The sequence below is a fragment of the Salvelinus alpinus genome, chromosome 21 (assembly GCF_045679555.1).
Source record: "Salvelinus alpinus chromosome 21, SLU_Salpinus.1, whole genome shotgun sequence".
In the NCBI taxonomy this organism is placed as follows: domain Eukaryota; kingdom Metazoa; phylum Chordata; class Actinopteri; order Salmoniformes; family Salmonidae; genus Salvelinus; species Salvelinus alpinus.
The window spans coordinates 18439199-18457322 of NC_092106.1; the positions used below are offsets into that span (position 1 = coordinate 18439199).

The following is an 18124-nucleotide window of genomic DNA, read 5'->3' on the forward strand; positions in this document are numbered from 1 at the left end:
AGCTAAGGAGTTGGTCTAGAGAGAGAGGAGGATGGAGAGATAGCTAAGGAGTTGGTCTAGAGAGAGAGGAGGGTGGAGAGATAGCTAAGGAGTTGGTCTAGAGAGAGAGGTGGGTGGAGAGATAGCTAAGGAGTTGGTCTAGAGAGAGAGGAGGGTGGAGAGATTGCTAAGGAGTTGGTCTAGAGAGAGATGAGGATGGAGAGATAGCTAAGGAGTTGGTCTAGCGAGAGAGGAGGGTGGAGAGATAGCTAAGGAGTTGGTCTAGAGAGAGAGGAGGGTGGAGAGATAGCTAAGGAGTTGGTCTAGAGAGAGAGGAGGGTGGAGAGATAGCTAAGGAGTAGGTCTATAGAGAGAGGAGGGTGGAGAGATAGCTAAGGAGTTGGTCTAGAGAGAGAGGATGGAGAGATAGCTAAGGAGTTGGTCTAGAGAGAGAGGAGGGTGGAGAGATAGCTAAGGAGTTGGTCTAGAGAGAGAGGAGGGTGGAGAGATAGCTAAGGAGTTGGTCTAGAGAGAGAGGAGGGTGGAGAGATAGCTAAGGAGTTGGTCTAGAGAGAGAGGAGGGTGGAGAGATAGCTAAGGAGTTGGTCTAGAGAGAGAGGAGGGTGGAGAGATAGCTAAGGAGTAGGTCTAGAGAGAGAGGAGGGTGGAGAGATAGCTAAGGAGTTGGTCTAGAGAGAGAGGAGGATGGAGAGATAGCTAAGGAGTTGGTCTAGAGAGAGAGGAGGGTGGAGAGATAGCTTAGGAGTTGGTCTAGAGAGAGAGGATGGAGAGATAGCTAAGGAGTTGGTGTAGAGAGAGAGGAGGGTGGAGAGATAGCTAAGGAGTTGGTGTAGAGAGAGAGGAGGATGGAGATATAGCTAAGGAGTTGGTCTAGAGAGAGAGGAGGATGGAGAGATAGCTAAGGAGTTGGTCTAGAGAGAGAGGAGGGGGGAGAGATAGCTAAGGAGTTGGTCTAGAGAGAGAGGAGGGTGGAGAGATAGCTAAGGAGTTGGTCTAGAGAGAGAGGAGGGTGGAGAGATAGCTAAGGAGTTGGTCTAGAGAGAGAGGATAGAGAGATAGCTAAGGAGTTGGTCTAGAGAGAGAGGAGGGTGGAGAGATAGCTAAGGAGTTGGTCTAGAGAGAGAGGAGGGTGGAGAGATAGCTAAGGAGTTGGTCTAGAGAGAGAGGATGGAGAGATAGCTAAGGAGTTGGTCTAGAGAGAGAGGAGGGTGGAGAGATAGCTAAGGAGTTGGTGTAGAGAGAGAGGAGGATGGAGAGATAGCTAACGAGTTGGTATAGAGAGAGAGGAGGATGGAGAGATAGCTAACGAGTTGGTGTAGAGAGAGAGGAGGATGGAGAGATAGCTAACGAGTTGGTCTAGAGAGAGAGAGAGAGGATGGAGAGATAGCTACGGAGTTGGTCGAGAGAGAGAGGAGGGTGGAGAGATAGCTAAGGAGTTGGTCTAGAGAGAGAGGAGGGTGGAGAGATAGCTAAGGAGTTGGTCAAGAGAGAGAGGAGGGTGGAGAGATAGCTAAGGAGTTGGTGTAGAGAGAGAGAAGGGTGGAGAGATGTGGAGGGAGGGAGAAGAAAGGAGGAGAGTTAGAGGAGACAATAGACTCACCCCGTCCACTGCTGGACTTGTTAGGGAGAGGTTGAGGAAGGTGGAGGGATAGATCGATAGTGGAGGGTAAATAGAGAGAAGAGTGCAGAGGGAAGGAGAGATACAGTAGGAGACTCACCCCGTCCACGGCGGTGACAGTAAAGTCGTAGCTGGTTGGTCCCTGGTCCCTGTCCAGAGCCACGTTGGTACAGATCTGTCCTGTCTCCTTCCCTACAGAGAACTGGGAGGGGACAGCACTGTTGATGCCTGACCCCAGAGAGTAACTGATGGAGCCGAAGGAGCCGCCGTCCGCGTCTGTCGCTGTCACCTGGAAAGAGGGAGATAAAAGAAAAGGATTTATGGGTTAGACAGTTTGTCTTAAGGGGAACTTTCACTGTTACACCTACAGAGAGGAAGACACAAGAACACACCTACAGTAGGAGCTAGACAGATAAGGAAATATTCAGCCAGGAGCTAGACAGATAAGGAAATATTCAGCCAGGAGCTAGACAGATAAGGAAATATTCAGCCAGGAGCTAGACAGATAAGGAAATATTCAGCCAGGAGCTAGACAGATAAGGAAATATTCAGCCAGGAGCTAGACAGATAAGGAAATATTCAGCCAGGAGCTAGACAGATAAGGAAATATTCAGCCAGGAGCTAGACAGATAAGGAAATATTCAGCCAGGAGCTAGACAGATAAGGAAATATTCAGCCAGGAGCTAGACAGATAAGGAAATATTCAGCCAGGAGCTAGACAGATAAGGAAATATTCAGCCAGGACCTAGACAGATAAGGAAATATTCAGCCAGGAGCTAGACAGATAAGGAAATATTCAGCCAGGAGCTAGACAGATAAGGAAATATTCAGCCAGGAGCTAGACAGATAAGGAAATATTCAGCCAGGAGCTAGACAGATAAGGAAATATTCAGCCAGGAGCTAGACAGATAAGGAAATATTCAAATAGGAGCTAGACAGATAAGGAAATATTGTGCAACTTTTGGAGGACACTGGATGTTGACTTAAAAAAATTAAATTATTCCACTACCATAAACTACTTTTGGACAGCTGAAGAAAGCACATAATTTGTCCTTGGAAAATGACCTTTTCGAGACCAATGTATTTGAGTATATACCCTGTAGGATCCTTTTGGATAGTACCACTAGTATGAACGAGAACAAACACAATAAAGCACAGTAACAGTACAGGACAGGGCAGTAACAGTACAGGACAGTAACAGTACAGGACAGGACAGTAACAGTACAGGACAGTAACAGTACAGGACAGGACAGTAACAGTACAGGACAGTAACAGTACATGACAGTAACAGTACAGGACAGGACAGTAACAGTACAGGACAGTAACAGTACAGTACAGTACAGGACAGTAACAGTACAGGACAGTACAGTACAGGACAGTAACAGTACAGGACAGGACAGTAACAGTACAGGACAGGACAGTAACAGTACAGGACAGTAACAGTACAGTACAGTACAGGACAGTAACAGTACAGGACAGTACAGTACAGTACAGGACAGTAACAGTAACAGTACAGGACAGTAACAGTACAGTACAGGACAGTACAGTACAGGACAGTAACAGTACAGGACAGGACAGTAACAGTACAGGACAGTAACAGTACAGGACAGTAACAGTACAGGATAGTAACAGTACAGGACAGGACAGTAACAACAGGACAGGACAGGACAGTAACAGTACAGGACAGGACAGTAACAGTACAGGACAGTAACAGTACAGAGCAGGACAGTAACAGGACAGGACAGTAACAGTACAGGACAGTAACAGGACAGAACAGTAACAGTACAGTAACAGTACAGGACAGTAACAGGACAGGACAGTACAGGACAGTAACAGTACAGGACAGTAACAGGACAGGACAGTACAGGACAGTAACAGTACAGGACAGTACAAGACAGTAACAGTACAGGACAGTAACAGTACAAGACAGGACAGGACAGTAACAGGACAGGACAGTACAGTACAGGACAGTAACAGTACAGGACAGTAACAGTACAGGACAGGATAGTAACAGTACAGGACAGTAACAGTACAGGACAGTAACAGTACAGGATAGTAACAGTACAGAACAGGACAGTAACAGTACAGGACAGTACAGGACAGTAACAGGACAGAACAATAACAGTACAGGACAGTAACAGGACAGGACAGTAACAGTACAGTAACAGTACAGAACAGGACAGGGCAGTACAGGACAGTAACAGTACAGGACAGGACAGGACAGGACAGTAACAGTACAGGACAGTACAGGACAGGACAGTAACAGTAAAGTACAGTACAGTACAGGACAGGACAGTAAAAGTACAGGACAGTAACAGTACAGAACAGTAACAGTACAGGACAGTAACAGTACAGGACAGTAACAGTACAGGACAGTAATAGTACAGGACAGTAACAGTACAGTACAGTACAGTACAGTACAGGACAGGACAGGACAGGACAGTAAAAGTACAGGACAGTAACAGAACAGGACAGTAACAGTACAGGACAGTAACAGGACAGTAACAGGACAGGATAGTAACAGGACAGTAACAGTACAGGACAGGACAGTAAGAGTACAGGACAGTAACAGGACAGTAACAGTACAGGACAGGACAGTAACAGGACAGTAACAGTACAGGACAGGGCAGTACAGTACAGGACAGTAACAGGACAGTAACAGGACAGGATAGTATAGGACACCAGGTGCTGTTGGAGTGAGTCTTTACTTCTCATCTGTGTTATTTATCTGAGTTAGAGCACAAGCCAAACTGCCTCTGGTAGAGCGAGGCACTGGGTGAGGGAGGGAGGGAGGGAGGGAGGGAGGGAGGGAGGGAGGGAGGGAGGGAGGGGAGGAGAGGATGACTTCTCCAGCCCTGCCTGCGTTTAGCCGGGAGAGATGCCAGCAGTAGAGACAGCCAGGCTGGTCCAGGAGTGGAGTGGCGACTGTCTGAACAGCCCAGTGACAGGGGGGAGGGGGGATGGGGAGCAGGAGGGTATCCCCCACAGCACGCCTCACTGCTTCCCTGCCTCACCACATTAGAACTCTAACGTTCTACCCCTCAACGTCTGGTTTTAATACACCTCACATCTACAGTACAGAGAGAGCTGATAGCTGGGGCTGGTGGGTTCATAACAGACAGCCTCCACTCAGTTCAGCCCAACTCCCCACCCAGCCAGCCACCAGCCAGCTGAGGAAAGGAGACTGTAGCAGCTCCCTGGATTACACTAACCAAACAAGCCAATCAGAGAGCCTCCTGGGTACTGGCAGGGTAATCGTTTGCAAGTGTTGGCTCGGGATCGCAGCTAGAAAGAGATTACAGATGGGGTTAAGCCTCACAAGTTGATTAGAGTTCTCTCTTTCCTTCCATCTCTACAGAAAAGGGGGGATCTCTCTGGGAAGGAAAGGAGAAGTTGATGAAATGAAATAGAGTCTCCAATGTGTACTTCTAGTGCAGTATGGCTGCTCTATGTCTAAGAAGGCAGCTAGGAGAGAGCTATGAGGGACTGGGCCAAGGAAAATACAGCTAGTCATGCTTATCAAAAGCACACACTTCCCTGGCCTGGCCCTGGCTCCTGTCCTGGCCTTACTCCTGTCCTGTTCTGTCCTGGCCCTGGCTCCTGTCGGGTCCTGGCCCTGGCTCCTGTCCTGCCCTGTCCTGGCCCTGGCACCTGTCCTGTCCTGGCCCTAACTCCTGTCCTGTCCTGTCCTGGCCCTAACTCCTGTCCTGTCCTGGTCCTGGCTCCTGTCCTGTCCTGTCCTGGCCCTAACTCCTGTCCTGTTCTGTCCTGGTCCTGGCTCCTGTCCTGTCCTGTCCTGGCCCTGGCTCCTGTCCTGTCCTGGCCCTAACTCCTGTCCTGTCCTGGTCCTGGATCCTGTCCTGTCCTGTCCTGTCCTGGCCCTAACTCCTGTCCTGGTCCTGGTCCTGGCTCCTGTCCTGTCCTGTCCTGGCCCTAACTCCTGTCCTGTTCTGTCCTGGTCCTGGCTCCTGTCCTGTCCTGGTCCTGGCTCCTGTCCTGTCCTGTCCTGGCCCTAACTCCTGTCCTGTCCTGTCCTGGCCCTAACTCCTGTCCTGTTCTATCCTGGTCCTGGCTCCTGTCCTGTCCTGGTCCTGGCTCCTGTCCTGTCCTGTCCTGGCCCTAACTCCTGTCCTGTCCTGTCCTGGCCTGGCTCCTGTGAGTGTACGAGGATGGAAACCATTCATTAGAAGTGATGATGATTCTCAGCACACACACAGAAGTGTGTGTGTGTGTGTGTGTGTGTATTTGTGCATGCGCACGTGCATGTGTATGTGTATGTGTATGTGTATGTGTGTGTGTGTGTGTGTGTGTGTGTGTGTGTGTGTGTGTGTGTGTGTGTGTGTGTGTGTGTGTGTGTGTGTGTGTGTGTGTGTGTGTGTGTGTGTGTGTGTGTGTGTGTGTTTGGCCTAACGACAGCCAAAGGACATTGAGAGAGCTAGTGAGAGAGCCTGTGATGTTGGCAGAGAGAGACACACACCAAAGAGATGGATAGTAAACCACGGGAGGGCACAGAGACCAGGAGCTTGTTGAGGAGAGGAGAGCATCTCTGTTAAAACACAGCAGCCCTCTGGACCTGTAGCTGTACTTCAACATTATATTATCTGGCAGGAGGCACTGTATTTATAACTACTGCACTGCTGCTCTTGTTCTCACCACATTAGCATGACAGAACCTGGACAGGTTAAACACTGAGAGTTAGTCGTGGCAGTAGGAGACGGCTTGATTTGTTTGTGTGTGTGTGTGTGTGTGTGTGTGTGTGTGTGTGTGTGTGTGTGTGTGTGTGTGTGTGTGTGTGTGTGTGTGTGTGTGTGTGTGTGTGTGTGTGTGTGTGTGTGTGTGTGTGTGTGTGTGTGTGTGAGAGAGCTATATGAGGAGACCCAAACGTCACTTTCCATTTCAGCCACAACCTGGAGGAATGTTTATTTTCCTAGCCCATACCACCGTCATAACAAATGGCACCTGTACAATACTCACATTAAATATTTATGATATGAGGGCTGACAAATGAACTGGTAGAATGCACCTGGGATTTACAGTTGAGGGGAAAGAATGGAACTATGAATTCAGAGGTAGAGGCTATAGAGTTCGCTACTCTCATATGAACACAATTACAGTACAGCAGCCATACTGAAGCTGGAGGGAAAATACTCTCCTATAGCATAGCATTAAAAAGTGTGTCAGACACAGAAACAGTGAAGGTCTCCCAAATAGGGAAGCGAGAAGTGTTAGCCTGTGGCTGCAAAGACTGGATGAACAGTGGAGTGGTGGAACAGTATTACTAGGACCTGGGGTTATTCCTGGGTAGGTCATGTGGTTGAGAAAAACTCATGGCCCCAAGAATAACATGAAAAGCTGAGCAAGGAGAAGAATATCTCTTCAAGTAGAGAGATGGATAGGGTGACCAGAGAGATGGATAGGGTGACCATAGGGATGGATAGGGTGACCAGAGAGATGGATAGGGTGACCAGAGAGATGGATAGGGTGACCAGAGAGATGGATAGGGTGACCAGAGAGAGAGATGGATAGGGTGACCAGAGGGATGGATAGGGTGACCAGAGAGATGGATAGGGTGACCAGAGAGATGGATAGGGTGACCAGATAGATGGATAGGGTGACCAGAGGGATGGATAGGGTGACCAGAGAGATGGATAGGGTGACCAGAGAGATGGATAGGGTGACCAAAGAGATGGAGAGGGTGACCAGAGAGATGGATAGGGTGACCAGAGAGATGGATAGGATTACCAGAGAGATGGATAGGATTACCAGAGAGATGGATAGGGTGACCAGAGAGATGGATAAGATTACCAGAGAGATGGATAGGATGACCAGAGAGATGGATAGGATTACCAGAGAGATGGATAGGTGTACCAGAGAGATGGATAGGATTACCAGCGAGATGGATAGGGTGACCAGAGAGATGGATAGGGTGACCAGAGAGATGGATAGGATGACCAGAGAGATGGATAGGTGTACCAGAGAGATGGATAGGATTACCAGAGAGATGGATAGGTGTACCAGAGAGATGGATAGGATTACCAGAGAGATGGATAGGATGACCAGAGAGATGGATAGGATGACCAGAGAGATGGATAGGATGACCAGAGAGATGGATAGGATTACCAGCGAGATAGATAGGATTACCAGAGAGAGAGAGAGAGAGAGAGACAGAGAGAGAGACAAAGAGAGAGAGAGTGCAGGCCCGTTGTGAATGGTGAACTAATGAATTAACGTTCTACATGACTGCCGAGAGACAAGAAGCGCACGGCACCAACAACAGCTCACACGCACGCACACACGCACACACCACAGCTCTGCCTCAGAAGTGATTGGATACAACATCTGAATACTAATCTGGTCAGAAATAGAGAGAGAGGGACAGAGAGACAGAGAGAGAGAAAGAGAGAGAGAGAGAGAGAGAGAGAGAGAGAGAGAGAGAGAGAGAGAGAGAGAGAGAGAGAGAGAGAGAGAGAGAGAGAGAGAGAGAGAGAGAGAGAGAGAGAGAGAGAGAGAGAGAGAGAGAGAGAGAGAGAGAGAGAGAGAGAGAGAGAGAGAGAGAGAGAGAGAGAGAGAGAGAAAAGTAAAGTCCAGGGATTGCGAGCTTTGAGGCTGTATAGTATGTTGTGAAGACAGATATCAGGAGTAATAGGAGGCATGTGGACAGGTTCACCTCCAGTTCAGCATGCTCTCACCAGCCTGATGTCTGTTATACATGATAGAGACATATGTACTGATCCATCTGTTATCTACAATCTCTCCACGCTTGATTTCAGGGAAACACACATTGACAAACATATCCAGTGGATATCCTATGTTTGACTATAATAACCCTGTTCTAAACGAAACCCTCTCAACGTAAGCATATATTTAGCTCCAAATGCAGAGGGGTTGTTTTTTTGTACTATAATGAAGGTACAATGGAATTGATATAGAACCCTAAACGTTCACAATGCTACGCCTGAGAAGAGCAATCAGAATGATCTCAACTCTACAGGGACCTGGAATCTCTATTCTTCTCTCATTCTAGGTTAATAACAGCAGATCAGTGACATGGGGCTGGAGCCCTGGAGCTGAGGCTGAGGACTAGGTCTGCCTGTCTAGAGATGTGTGTCCCAAATGGCACCCCATTCCCTACAAAGTGCCCTATGAGCCCTGGTCATAAGTAGTACACTACATAGAGAAAAGGATGCCATTTCAGTTGACAGTATATCCCATCTCCACACAGCCGGACAGGCTTGGTTTATAATGCAGCCTCATTCTGACGGAGACAGAATGTCTTTGTCCTAAATGGCACAGTAGTGCACTATAGGGAATACTGGGATACGGGGCCATTTGGAATGCAAACAGAATAATTAGCCAAACCACAGACAGACAGACAACCCGGAGTGACGAGGATGATTAACCCAATACAATAACGTCTCTGGCGTTCATTAAAAAGTCTTCATTAAAAAGTCCTGATGGAAGGAGCTGCTGTATATCATACATAGTGAGAGAGATAGAGAAACAGAGATGGAGGGAGAGAGAGAGAGATGAGGGGAAGGTGTAAATCACTCACAATGTGTTAAGACCAATAAAAACCATGTGATGAAGATTGATGTCCACTCACCATGTCGTAATGTCAATCTGGTATCTGCTGTTGTGTTGGTATAATTATAATCACAGCCAGACCGTTCCTTCCCTTTATACAGTATGCGTCCCAAATGGCACCCTATTCCTTTCCCCCCATAGGGCTCTGGTCAAAAGTAGTGCATGACATAGGGAATAGGGTGTCATTTGGGACACACCCATAGTCACAGCGGTGAACACATACTGTACTTACGTTAACCAACAGTGCAGCTCAGTTCAAGTCTTGGCAGGGATGTATGTGTTTTGTGTTATACATTTCCATCTTGAATCCATGGTTTCCATCAAAGGGAACAGTTACAGTCTCCTCCAGCTAATGGAATAAGGCTCAGGGCCCCTATATAATGGGCTGATCAAAAACAATGCACTGAATAGGGTACAGGTATGACATTTGGGACACAGCCAGGTGTCTGTGAAGCTGAACTCTGAACTCTAACCTCTTCTACACAGGGTGACTGAACTCTCACCCAATACAAACTGTAGACATTAGCCAATCAGCTGCTGTCTTGTTCAAACGCTTGTAAACAACAGCTAGGTATTTGTGTGCTTCATCCAACTGTTTTTGTTCTTGAATTTCGTTGACAATGAGTCTGTCACAGGTGTTGGATAAAGAATTACATACAGACTGTCACGACTTCCGCCAAAGTCGGTCCCTCTCCTTGTTCGGGCGGCGTTCGGCGGTCGACGTCACCGACCTTCGAGCCATCGCCGATCCACTTTTCATTTTCCATTTGTTTTGTCTTTGTCTTACACACCTGGTTTCAATCCCCCAATTACTTGTTCATTATTTAACCCTTTGTTCCCCCATGTTTGTTTGTGAGTACTTGTTTGTATGTAATACGGTCCGTTATGTGGGCTCGCTTCATTGTATTGTATTTGTCTATTTTTGAGTAAATTACGTGTATTTACTCATATCTGCTGTCATGCGCCTGACTCCTCTACACAAGCTACACACAGACCTCATTACAGAATCACTCATCCAAAGAATGGAGTCAGCAGGAGCAGACGCCCTCCCTGTGGCGATAGAGGAGCGCGTCCAGCAGCACGCGACCATATTGCAACGTCTGGGCACCGCCATGGATCGCATGCTGCAGACGATGGATCGTTGGGAGAGAGGAGGTCGTCCAGCGCCTCCACCAGCTCCACTACAGCAGGCCCCACTGTCCACCCCTCCTTCACCCGGTCCCACTACAGCCCCACTACAGCAGGCCCCACTGTCCACCCCTCCTTCACCCGGTCCCACTACAGCCCCACTACAGCAGGCCCCACTGTCCACCCCTCCTTCACCCGGTCCCACTACAGCCACACTACAGCAGGCCCCACTGTCCACCCCTCCTTCACCCGGTCCCACTACAGCCCCACTACAGCAGGCCCCACTGTCCACCCCTCCTTCACCCGGTCCCACTACAGCCACACTACAGCAGGCCCCACTGTCCACCCCTCCTTCACCCGGTCCCACTACAGCTCCACTACAGCAGGCCCCACTGTCCACCCCTCCTTCACCCGGTCCCACTACAGCTCCACTACAGCAGGCCCCACTGTCCACCCCTCCTTCACCCGGTCCCACTACAGCCCCACTACAGCAGGCCCCACTGTCCACCCCTCCTTCACCCGGTCCCAGCGGGATTCGGCTCGCGCTCCCGAGGGAGTATGATGGAACGGCTGCCGGATGCCAGGGGTTCCTACTCCAGGTCTTTCGGGACGTGAGAGCGTGTCCGCCCTCGTCTCCTGCCTCTCAGGCAAAGCCCTGGAGTGGGCCAACGCCGTATGGAGTGAAGGAGACGCGGCCCACGTTGGACCATTACGCAGAGTTCAACCGCCGCTTCCGGGCAGTTTTCAACCACCCGCCTGAGGGTCGAGTGGCGGGTGAACGTCTGTTCCACCTGAGGCAGGGGACGAGGAGCGGGCAAGATTTCGCTTTGGACTTCCGTACCCTGGCCACCAGCACGGTATGGAACGACAGGGCCCTGATCGATCACTACCGGTGCAGTCTGCGCGAGGACGTCTGTCGGGAGTTGGCCTGCCGAGACACCACCCTCACGTTGGACCAGCTGGTGGACCTGTCCATCCGGCTGGACAACCTGCTGGCTACCCGCGGACGTCCGGATCGGGGCCTGTCAATTCCATCCCCCAGCACCTCCGCTCCGACGCCCATGGAGCTGGGAGGTGCTGCACTTAGGGCGAACGGAGGAGGGCCATTCCCTGCACCATCTGTGGCCGCAGAGGGCACACTGCTGGTCGGTGCTGGGGGGGTTCCTCAGGGAGTCGATGCAGCAGGCAGGGCACTATTGTGTCACCCCAGGTGAGTCGGCACCAGGCTCATCCAGAGCCCCCTGTTGCTCACATGTATGTGTTTATTAAATTTCCGGAATTTCCCCCGCATTCCCAGCATAAGGCGCTCGTAGATTCAGGCACAGCTGGGAATTTTATTAACCGTTCATTTGCACATAGTTTAGGGATTCCCCTTGTTCCTGTGGATATACCCTTCCCTGTGCACGCCCTAGATAGTCGACCATTAGGGTCAGGGCTGATTACGGAGGCCACCGCTCCACTAAGCATGGTTACGCAGGAGGATCACAAGGAGAGAATCAGTCTCTTCCTTATTGATTCTCCTGCGTTTCCCGTGGTGATGGGCCTATCCTGGTTGGCATGTCATGACCCCACTATTTCGTGGCAACAGGGGGCTCTCAATGGGTGGTCACGAGAGTGCTCAGGGAGGTGTTTAGGGGTTTCCATCAGAGCGACTATGGTGGAAAGTCCATACCAGGTCTCCACCGTGCGCATCCCCTTAAAATATGCCGATTTGTCTCTCGCCTTCTGTAAGAGGAAAGCGACTCAATTACCACCCCATCGACGAGGGGATTGTGCGATAAATCTCCTGGTAGACGCAGCACTTCCCAGGAGTCACGTGTATCCTCTGTCACAGGAGGAGACGGCGGCTATGGAAACACATGTCTCCAAATCCCTGGGGCAGGGATACATTTGGCCCTCCACTTCACCTGCCTCCTCCTTTCTTTTTTGTGAAGAAGAAGGATGGAGGTCTGCGCCCATGTATTGACTATCGGGGTATCAATCAGATCACTGTGTGGTACAGCTACCCGCTGCCTCTCATCGACAGTTTTGATCGAGTCAAAGCACGGGGCACGCTTCTTCACAAAATTGGATCTCAGGAGCGCTTACAACCTGGTGCGTATCCGGGAGGGGGACGAGTGGAAGACGGCATTTAGTACCACCTCAGGGCACTATGAGTACCTCGTCATGCCGTACGGGTTGATGAATGCTCCATCAGTCTTCCAGGCCTTTGTTGAAGACATTTTCCGGGACCTGCACGGGCAGGGTGTAGTGGTGTATATCGACAACATTCTGATAAACTCCACACACTCCGCATGTGTCCCTGGTGCGCAGGGTTCTTGGTCGACTGTTGGAGCATGACCTGTACGTCAAGGCTGAGAAATGTCTGTTCTTCCAACAGTCCGTCTCCCTCCTAGGGTACCGCATTTCCACTTCAGGGGTGGAGATGGAGAGTGAACGCATTTCAGCCGTGCGTAATTGATCGACTCCCACCACGGTAAAGGAAGTGCAGCAGTTTCAATGGTTTGCCAACTACTACTGGAGGTTTATCCAGGGTTTTGGTCAGTTAGCAGCTCCCATTACCTCACTGCTGAAGGGGGGACCGGTACGGCTGCAGTGGTCGGCTGAGGCTGACAGGGCTTTTGGTCACCTGATGGCTCTGTTTACCTCGGCTCCTGTGCTGGCTCATCCGGATCCCTCTTTGGCGTTCATAGTGGAGGTGGATGCGTCCGAGGCCACCAAAGCTCGAAACTATGATGTGGGGGACCGGGAGCTGTTGGCTGTTGTCAAGGCTCTGAAGGCATGGAGACATTGGCTTGAGGGGGCTAAACACCCTTTTCTCATCTGGACTGACCACCCCAATCTGGAGTACATCCGTGCGGTGAGGAGACTCAACCCTCGCTAGGCAAGGTGGGCAATGTTCTTGACCCGTTTTGTTTTCACTCTGTCCTACAGACCAGGTTCCCAGAACGCTAAGGCAGATGCACTGTCCCGGATGTATGACACAGAGGAGCGGTCCATGGATCACACTCCCATACTTCCGGCCTCCTGCCTGGTGGCACCGGTGGTGTGGGAGCTGGACGCGGATATTGAGCGGGCGTTACGCACAGAGCCCACTCCCCCCCAGTGTCCAGCTGGGCGCCTGTATGTTCCATCTGCTGTCCGCGACCGTTTGATCTATTGGGCCCACACGTCACCCTCCTCTGGTCATCCTGGCATCAGTCGGACGGTGCGTTGCCTTAGTGGGAAGTACTGGTGGTCTACCTTGGCCAAGGACGTGAGGGTTTATGTTTCCTCCTGCTCGGTGTAGGCTCCCAGGCACCTGCCCAGACGGAAGTTACAACCCCTACCCGTTCCACAACGGCCGTGGTCGCACCTGTCGGTGGACTTCCTGACGGATCTTCCTCCCTCAGAGGGCATAACCACGATCCTGGTCGTTGTGGATCGGTTTTCTAAGTCCTGCCATCTCCTCGCTTTGCCCGGTCTCCCTACGGCCCTACAGACTGCGGAGGCCCTGTTCACTCACGTCTTCCGGCACTACAGGGTGCCTGAGGACATAGTCTCTGATCGGGGTCCCCAGTTCACGTCCAGGGTCTGGAGAGCATTCATGGAATGTCTGGGGGTCTCGGTCAGCCTCACCTCAGGTTTTCACCCCGAGAGTAACAGGCAGGTGGAGAGAGTAAACCAGGATGTGGGTAGGTTTCATATTGCCAGGACCAGCCGGGAGAGTGGGCGGCGTTCATCCCCTGGGCAGAGCTGGCCCAAAACTCATTACGCCACTCCTCCACTAACCTCTCTCCCTTCCACTGCGTACTGGGGTATCAGCCGGTTCTGGCACCTTGGCATCAGAGCCAGATCGAAGCTCCTGAGGTGGACGAATGGTTTAAGCGCTCAGAGGAGACCTGGGACGCCGCCCATGTGTACCTGCAACGGGCCGTGAGGCGGCAGAAGGCGAGCGCCGACCGCCACCGCAGTGAGGCCCCGGTGTTCGCAGTGAGGCCCCGGTGTTCGCACCGGGGGACCGGGTCTGGCTCTCGACCCGAAACCTGCCCCTCCGCCTGCCCTGCCGGAAGCTGGGTCCGCGGTTTGTGGGGCCATTCAAAGTCCTGAGGAGACTGAACGAAGTATGCTACAGGTTACAGCTCCCCCAGATTACCGTATTAACCAGGCTAGAAGATAACTACATTACAGACCTGGTAACCAGGCTAGAAGTGAACTACATACAGACCTGGTAACCAGGCTAGAAGATAATTATATACAGACCTGGTAACCAGGCTAGAAGAGAACTACATTTAGACCTGGTAACCAGGCTAGAAGAGAACTACATTTAGACATGGTAACCAGGCTAGAAGAGTTCTCACACTTTCCCATGTAAAATTAACAGGTATCGGATATCACCATCTTCTGTCCCCTCTACAGTGACCTCTGCTGTACTCATACTCTGCATCCCAAATGATACCCTATTCCCTACATAGTGAACTACTTTTGACCAGAGCCCAATCTGTCCTCTTAGCTTGGTACTGTGATCCTCTGAGTCTGTTTTATATTGTTCAGGCTTCTCTCCTCTTCTGCTGGGTCTCTGCTCTGCCCACTGTGGTGCTGCTGTGTTGGGCAAACGGTCCCTTTTTATTGGATTAGAAGTTCAAAGGCAGGAGAGTTGTTAGATGATGGTTGGAAGCCAGCAGAGTTGTCGCTCTACTCAGTGTGAGAGTACAGTAGAGCCTGGTGGAGATGTCTTATGAAGCGAGGCGGAGATAGGAGGACTGAGGTTGGAGAGAGGGAGAGAGGGAGGTGGGAGAGAGAGAGAGCGAGGAAGGAGAGGAGAAAAGGGACAGGTTGAGAGAGAGACTGCAGAGTGAGGAGACACAGGCCAGAGGGAGAAGGAAAGAGGGAAAGAGAGAGTGAGAAGAGAAAGAGTTTGGGGAGACATTCACTTTTGGCTGGGGACTCAGCTAAACATACTGAAGGAGGATCCAAAGATAACTGGGGCACTGTGGTTTGGGTTCAGTTCACCCATCAGATTGCTGCTGTGTGGAACCTTCTTTCCAGCCAACACTGTCGCACAATCTCTCTCTGGCTGGAGAGAGGAGATGGTACATTTCTGCTCTACACTTATAGTCTATTGTGCCTGAAGGGTTTGGATGCTCTGTCTGCTTCCCAAATGGCACCCTATTCCCTACATAGTGTAGTGCACATTTTGGACGCATCCTCTGTCTGTGTTCTGTTCTGTCCTGGCCCACCCTGGTTCTCACTCTGTGGTTGGTCCCTGTAGATGGAGCCAGAAGAAGCCATGTTGGCCTTGAGGAGAACACGTCCCAGCTCTGGGTGGGAACTATTTATAGAAATCCATTTCCCTACAGAACAGAACACTGAGAACTGACTGACTGAACGAGAGCTTGGATTGACCACCCTTATGTTTTCCCTCTCTACACTATGACATTTGTAAACTATGAATGTTCATCACTAAGAATGAACATACTGTTTGTTCTACAAACTGTTAGTACAGTATGCGTGACCTCGTATAACCCTGCTACTACCATTTCATAGTCCTGAAACAGAGCCCAGTGTGAACAGAGCTGAAACAGAGATCTGGAGTAGAGGTCTGGAGCAGAGGTCTGGAGTAGAGGTCTGGAGTAGAGGTCTGGAGTAGAGGTCTGGAGTAGAGGTCTGGAGCAGAGGTCTGGAGCAGAGGTCTGGAGCAGAGGTCTGGAGCAGAGGTCTGGAGTAGAGGTCTGGAGTAGAGGTCTGGAGTAGAGGTCTGGAGTAGAGGTCTGGAGTAGAGGTCTGGAGCAGAGGTCTGGAGTAGAGGTCTGGAGCAGAGGTCTGGAGTAGAGGTCTGGAGCAGAGGTCTGGAGCAGAGGTCTGGAGCAGAGGTCTGGAGTAGAGGTATGGAGTAGAGGTCTGGAGTAGAGGTCTGGAGTAGAGGTCTGGGGTAGAGGTCTGGAGTAGAGGTCTGGAGTAGAGGTCTGGAGTAGAGGTCTGGAGTAGAGGTCTGGAGCAGAGGTCTGGAGTAGAGGTCTGGAGTAGAGGTCTGGAGTAGAGGTCTGGAGTAGAGGTCTGGAGCAGAGGTCTGGAGCAGAGGTCTGGAGTAGAGGTCTGGAGTAGAGGTCTGGAGTAGAGGTCTGGAGTAGAGGTCTGGAGCAGAGGTCTGGAGCAGAGGTCTGGAGCAGAGGTCTGGAGTAGAGGTCTGGAGTAGAGGTCTGGAGTAGAGGTCTGGAGTAGAGGTCTGGAGTAGAGGTCTGGAGTAGAGGTCTGGGGTAGAGGTCTGGAGTAGAGGTCTGGAGTAGAGGTCTGGAGCAGAGGTCTGGAGTAGAGGTCTGGGGTAGAGGTCTGGAGTAGAGGTCTGGAGTAGAGGTCTGGAGTAGAGGTCTGGAGTAGAGGCAACACACGGTGTATCTCTCTCCACTGATGTTGGACTCCTGTTGGGTAATATATTTTAGCTAGTATGTTTGTGTGGTTGGAGCCTCTTGCTGATGTGTGTGTTAATTGGCCAGTTGGTATGCTGCTGCACACCTACTCCATCATTGGTCTGTTTGGTTTGGCAGCAGAGGCCCTGATTGGGTGGTTTTGCCACAAGCTACATGAGTAATATTTTCTTCTGAGAGAGAGAGAGAGAGAGAGAGAGAGAGAGAGATTGGCTATACCAATTGGCAATTGGCTATACCAATTGGCTATACTAAAACTCTTTAACATCGTCCTTAGCTCTGGCATCTTCCCCAATATTTGGAACCAAGGACTGATCACCCCAATCCACAAAAGTGGAGACAAATTTGACCCCAATAACTACCGTGGAATATGCGTCAACAGTAACCTTGGGAAAATACTCTGCATTATCATTAACAGCAGACTCGTACATTTCCTCAATGAAAACAATGTACTGAGCAAATGTCAAATTGGCTTTTTACCAAATTACCGTACAACAGACCATGTATTCACCCTACACACCCTAATTGACAACCAAACAAACCAAAACAAAGGCAAAGTCTTCTCATGCTTTGTTGATTTCAAAAAAGCCTTCGACTCAATTTGGCATGAGGGTCTGCTATACAAATTGATGGAAAGTGGTGTTGGGGGAAAAACATACGACATTATAAAATCCATGTACACAAACAACAAGTGTGCGGTTAAAATTGGCAAAAAACACACACATTTCTTCACACAGGGTCGTGGGGTGAGACAGGGATGCAGCTTAAGCCCCACCCTCTTCAACATATATATCAACGAATTGGCGAGGGCATTAGAACAGTCTGCAGCACCTGGCCTCACCCTACTAGAATCCGAAGTCAAATGTCTACTGTTTGCTGATGATCTGGTGCTTCTGTCACCAACCAAGGAGGGCCTACAGCAGCACCTAGATCTTCTGCACAGATTCTGTCAGACCTGGGCCCTGACAGTAAATCTCAGTAAGACCAAAATAATGGTGTTCCAAAAAAGGTCCAGTCGCCAGGACCACAAATTCCATCTAGACACCGTTGCCCTAGAGCACACAAAAAACTATACATACCTCGGCCTAAACCTCAGCACCACAGGTAACTTCCACAAAGCTGTGAACGATCTGAGAGACAAGGCAAGAAGGGCATTCTATGCCATCAAAAGGAACATAAATTTCAACATACCAATTAGGATCTGGCTAAAAATACTTGAATCAGTCATAGAGCCCATTGCCCTTTATGGTTGTGAGGTCTGGGGTCCGCTCACCAACCAAGATTTCACAAAATGGGACAAACACCAAATTGAGACTCTGCATGCAGAATTCTGCAAAAATATCCTCCGTGTACAACGTAGAACACCAAATAATGCATGCAGAGCAGAATT

At 50.3% G+C, this 18124-nt stretch overlaps 1 protein-coding gene across 1 annotated transcript in view; it reads right to left on the minus strand.

Annotated features, from left to right (window-relative positions):
• Window positions 1-18124, minus strand: part of LOC139547959 (protocadherin-16-like) — a 210539-nt gene that overhangs the window by 46183 nt on the left and 146232 nt on the right. Inside the window, exon 3 of the mRNA XM_071357191.1 lies at window positions 1719-1907. Within this exon, the coding sequence (XP_071213292.1) occupies window positions 1719-1907 (189 nt within the window). The remainder of the gene's footprint in view (window positions 1-1718; window positions 1908-18124) is intronic.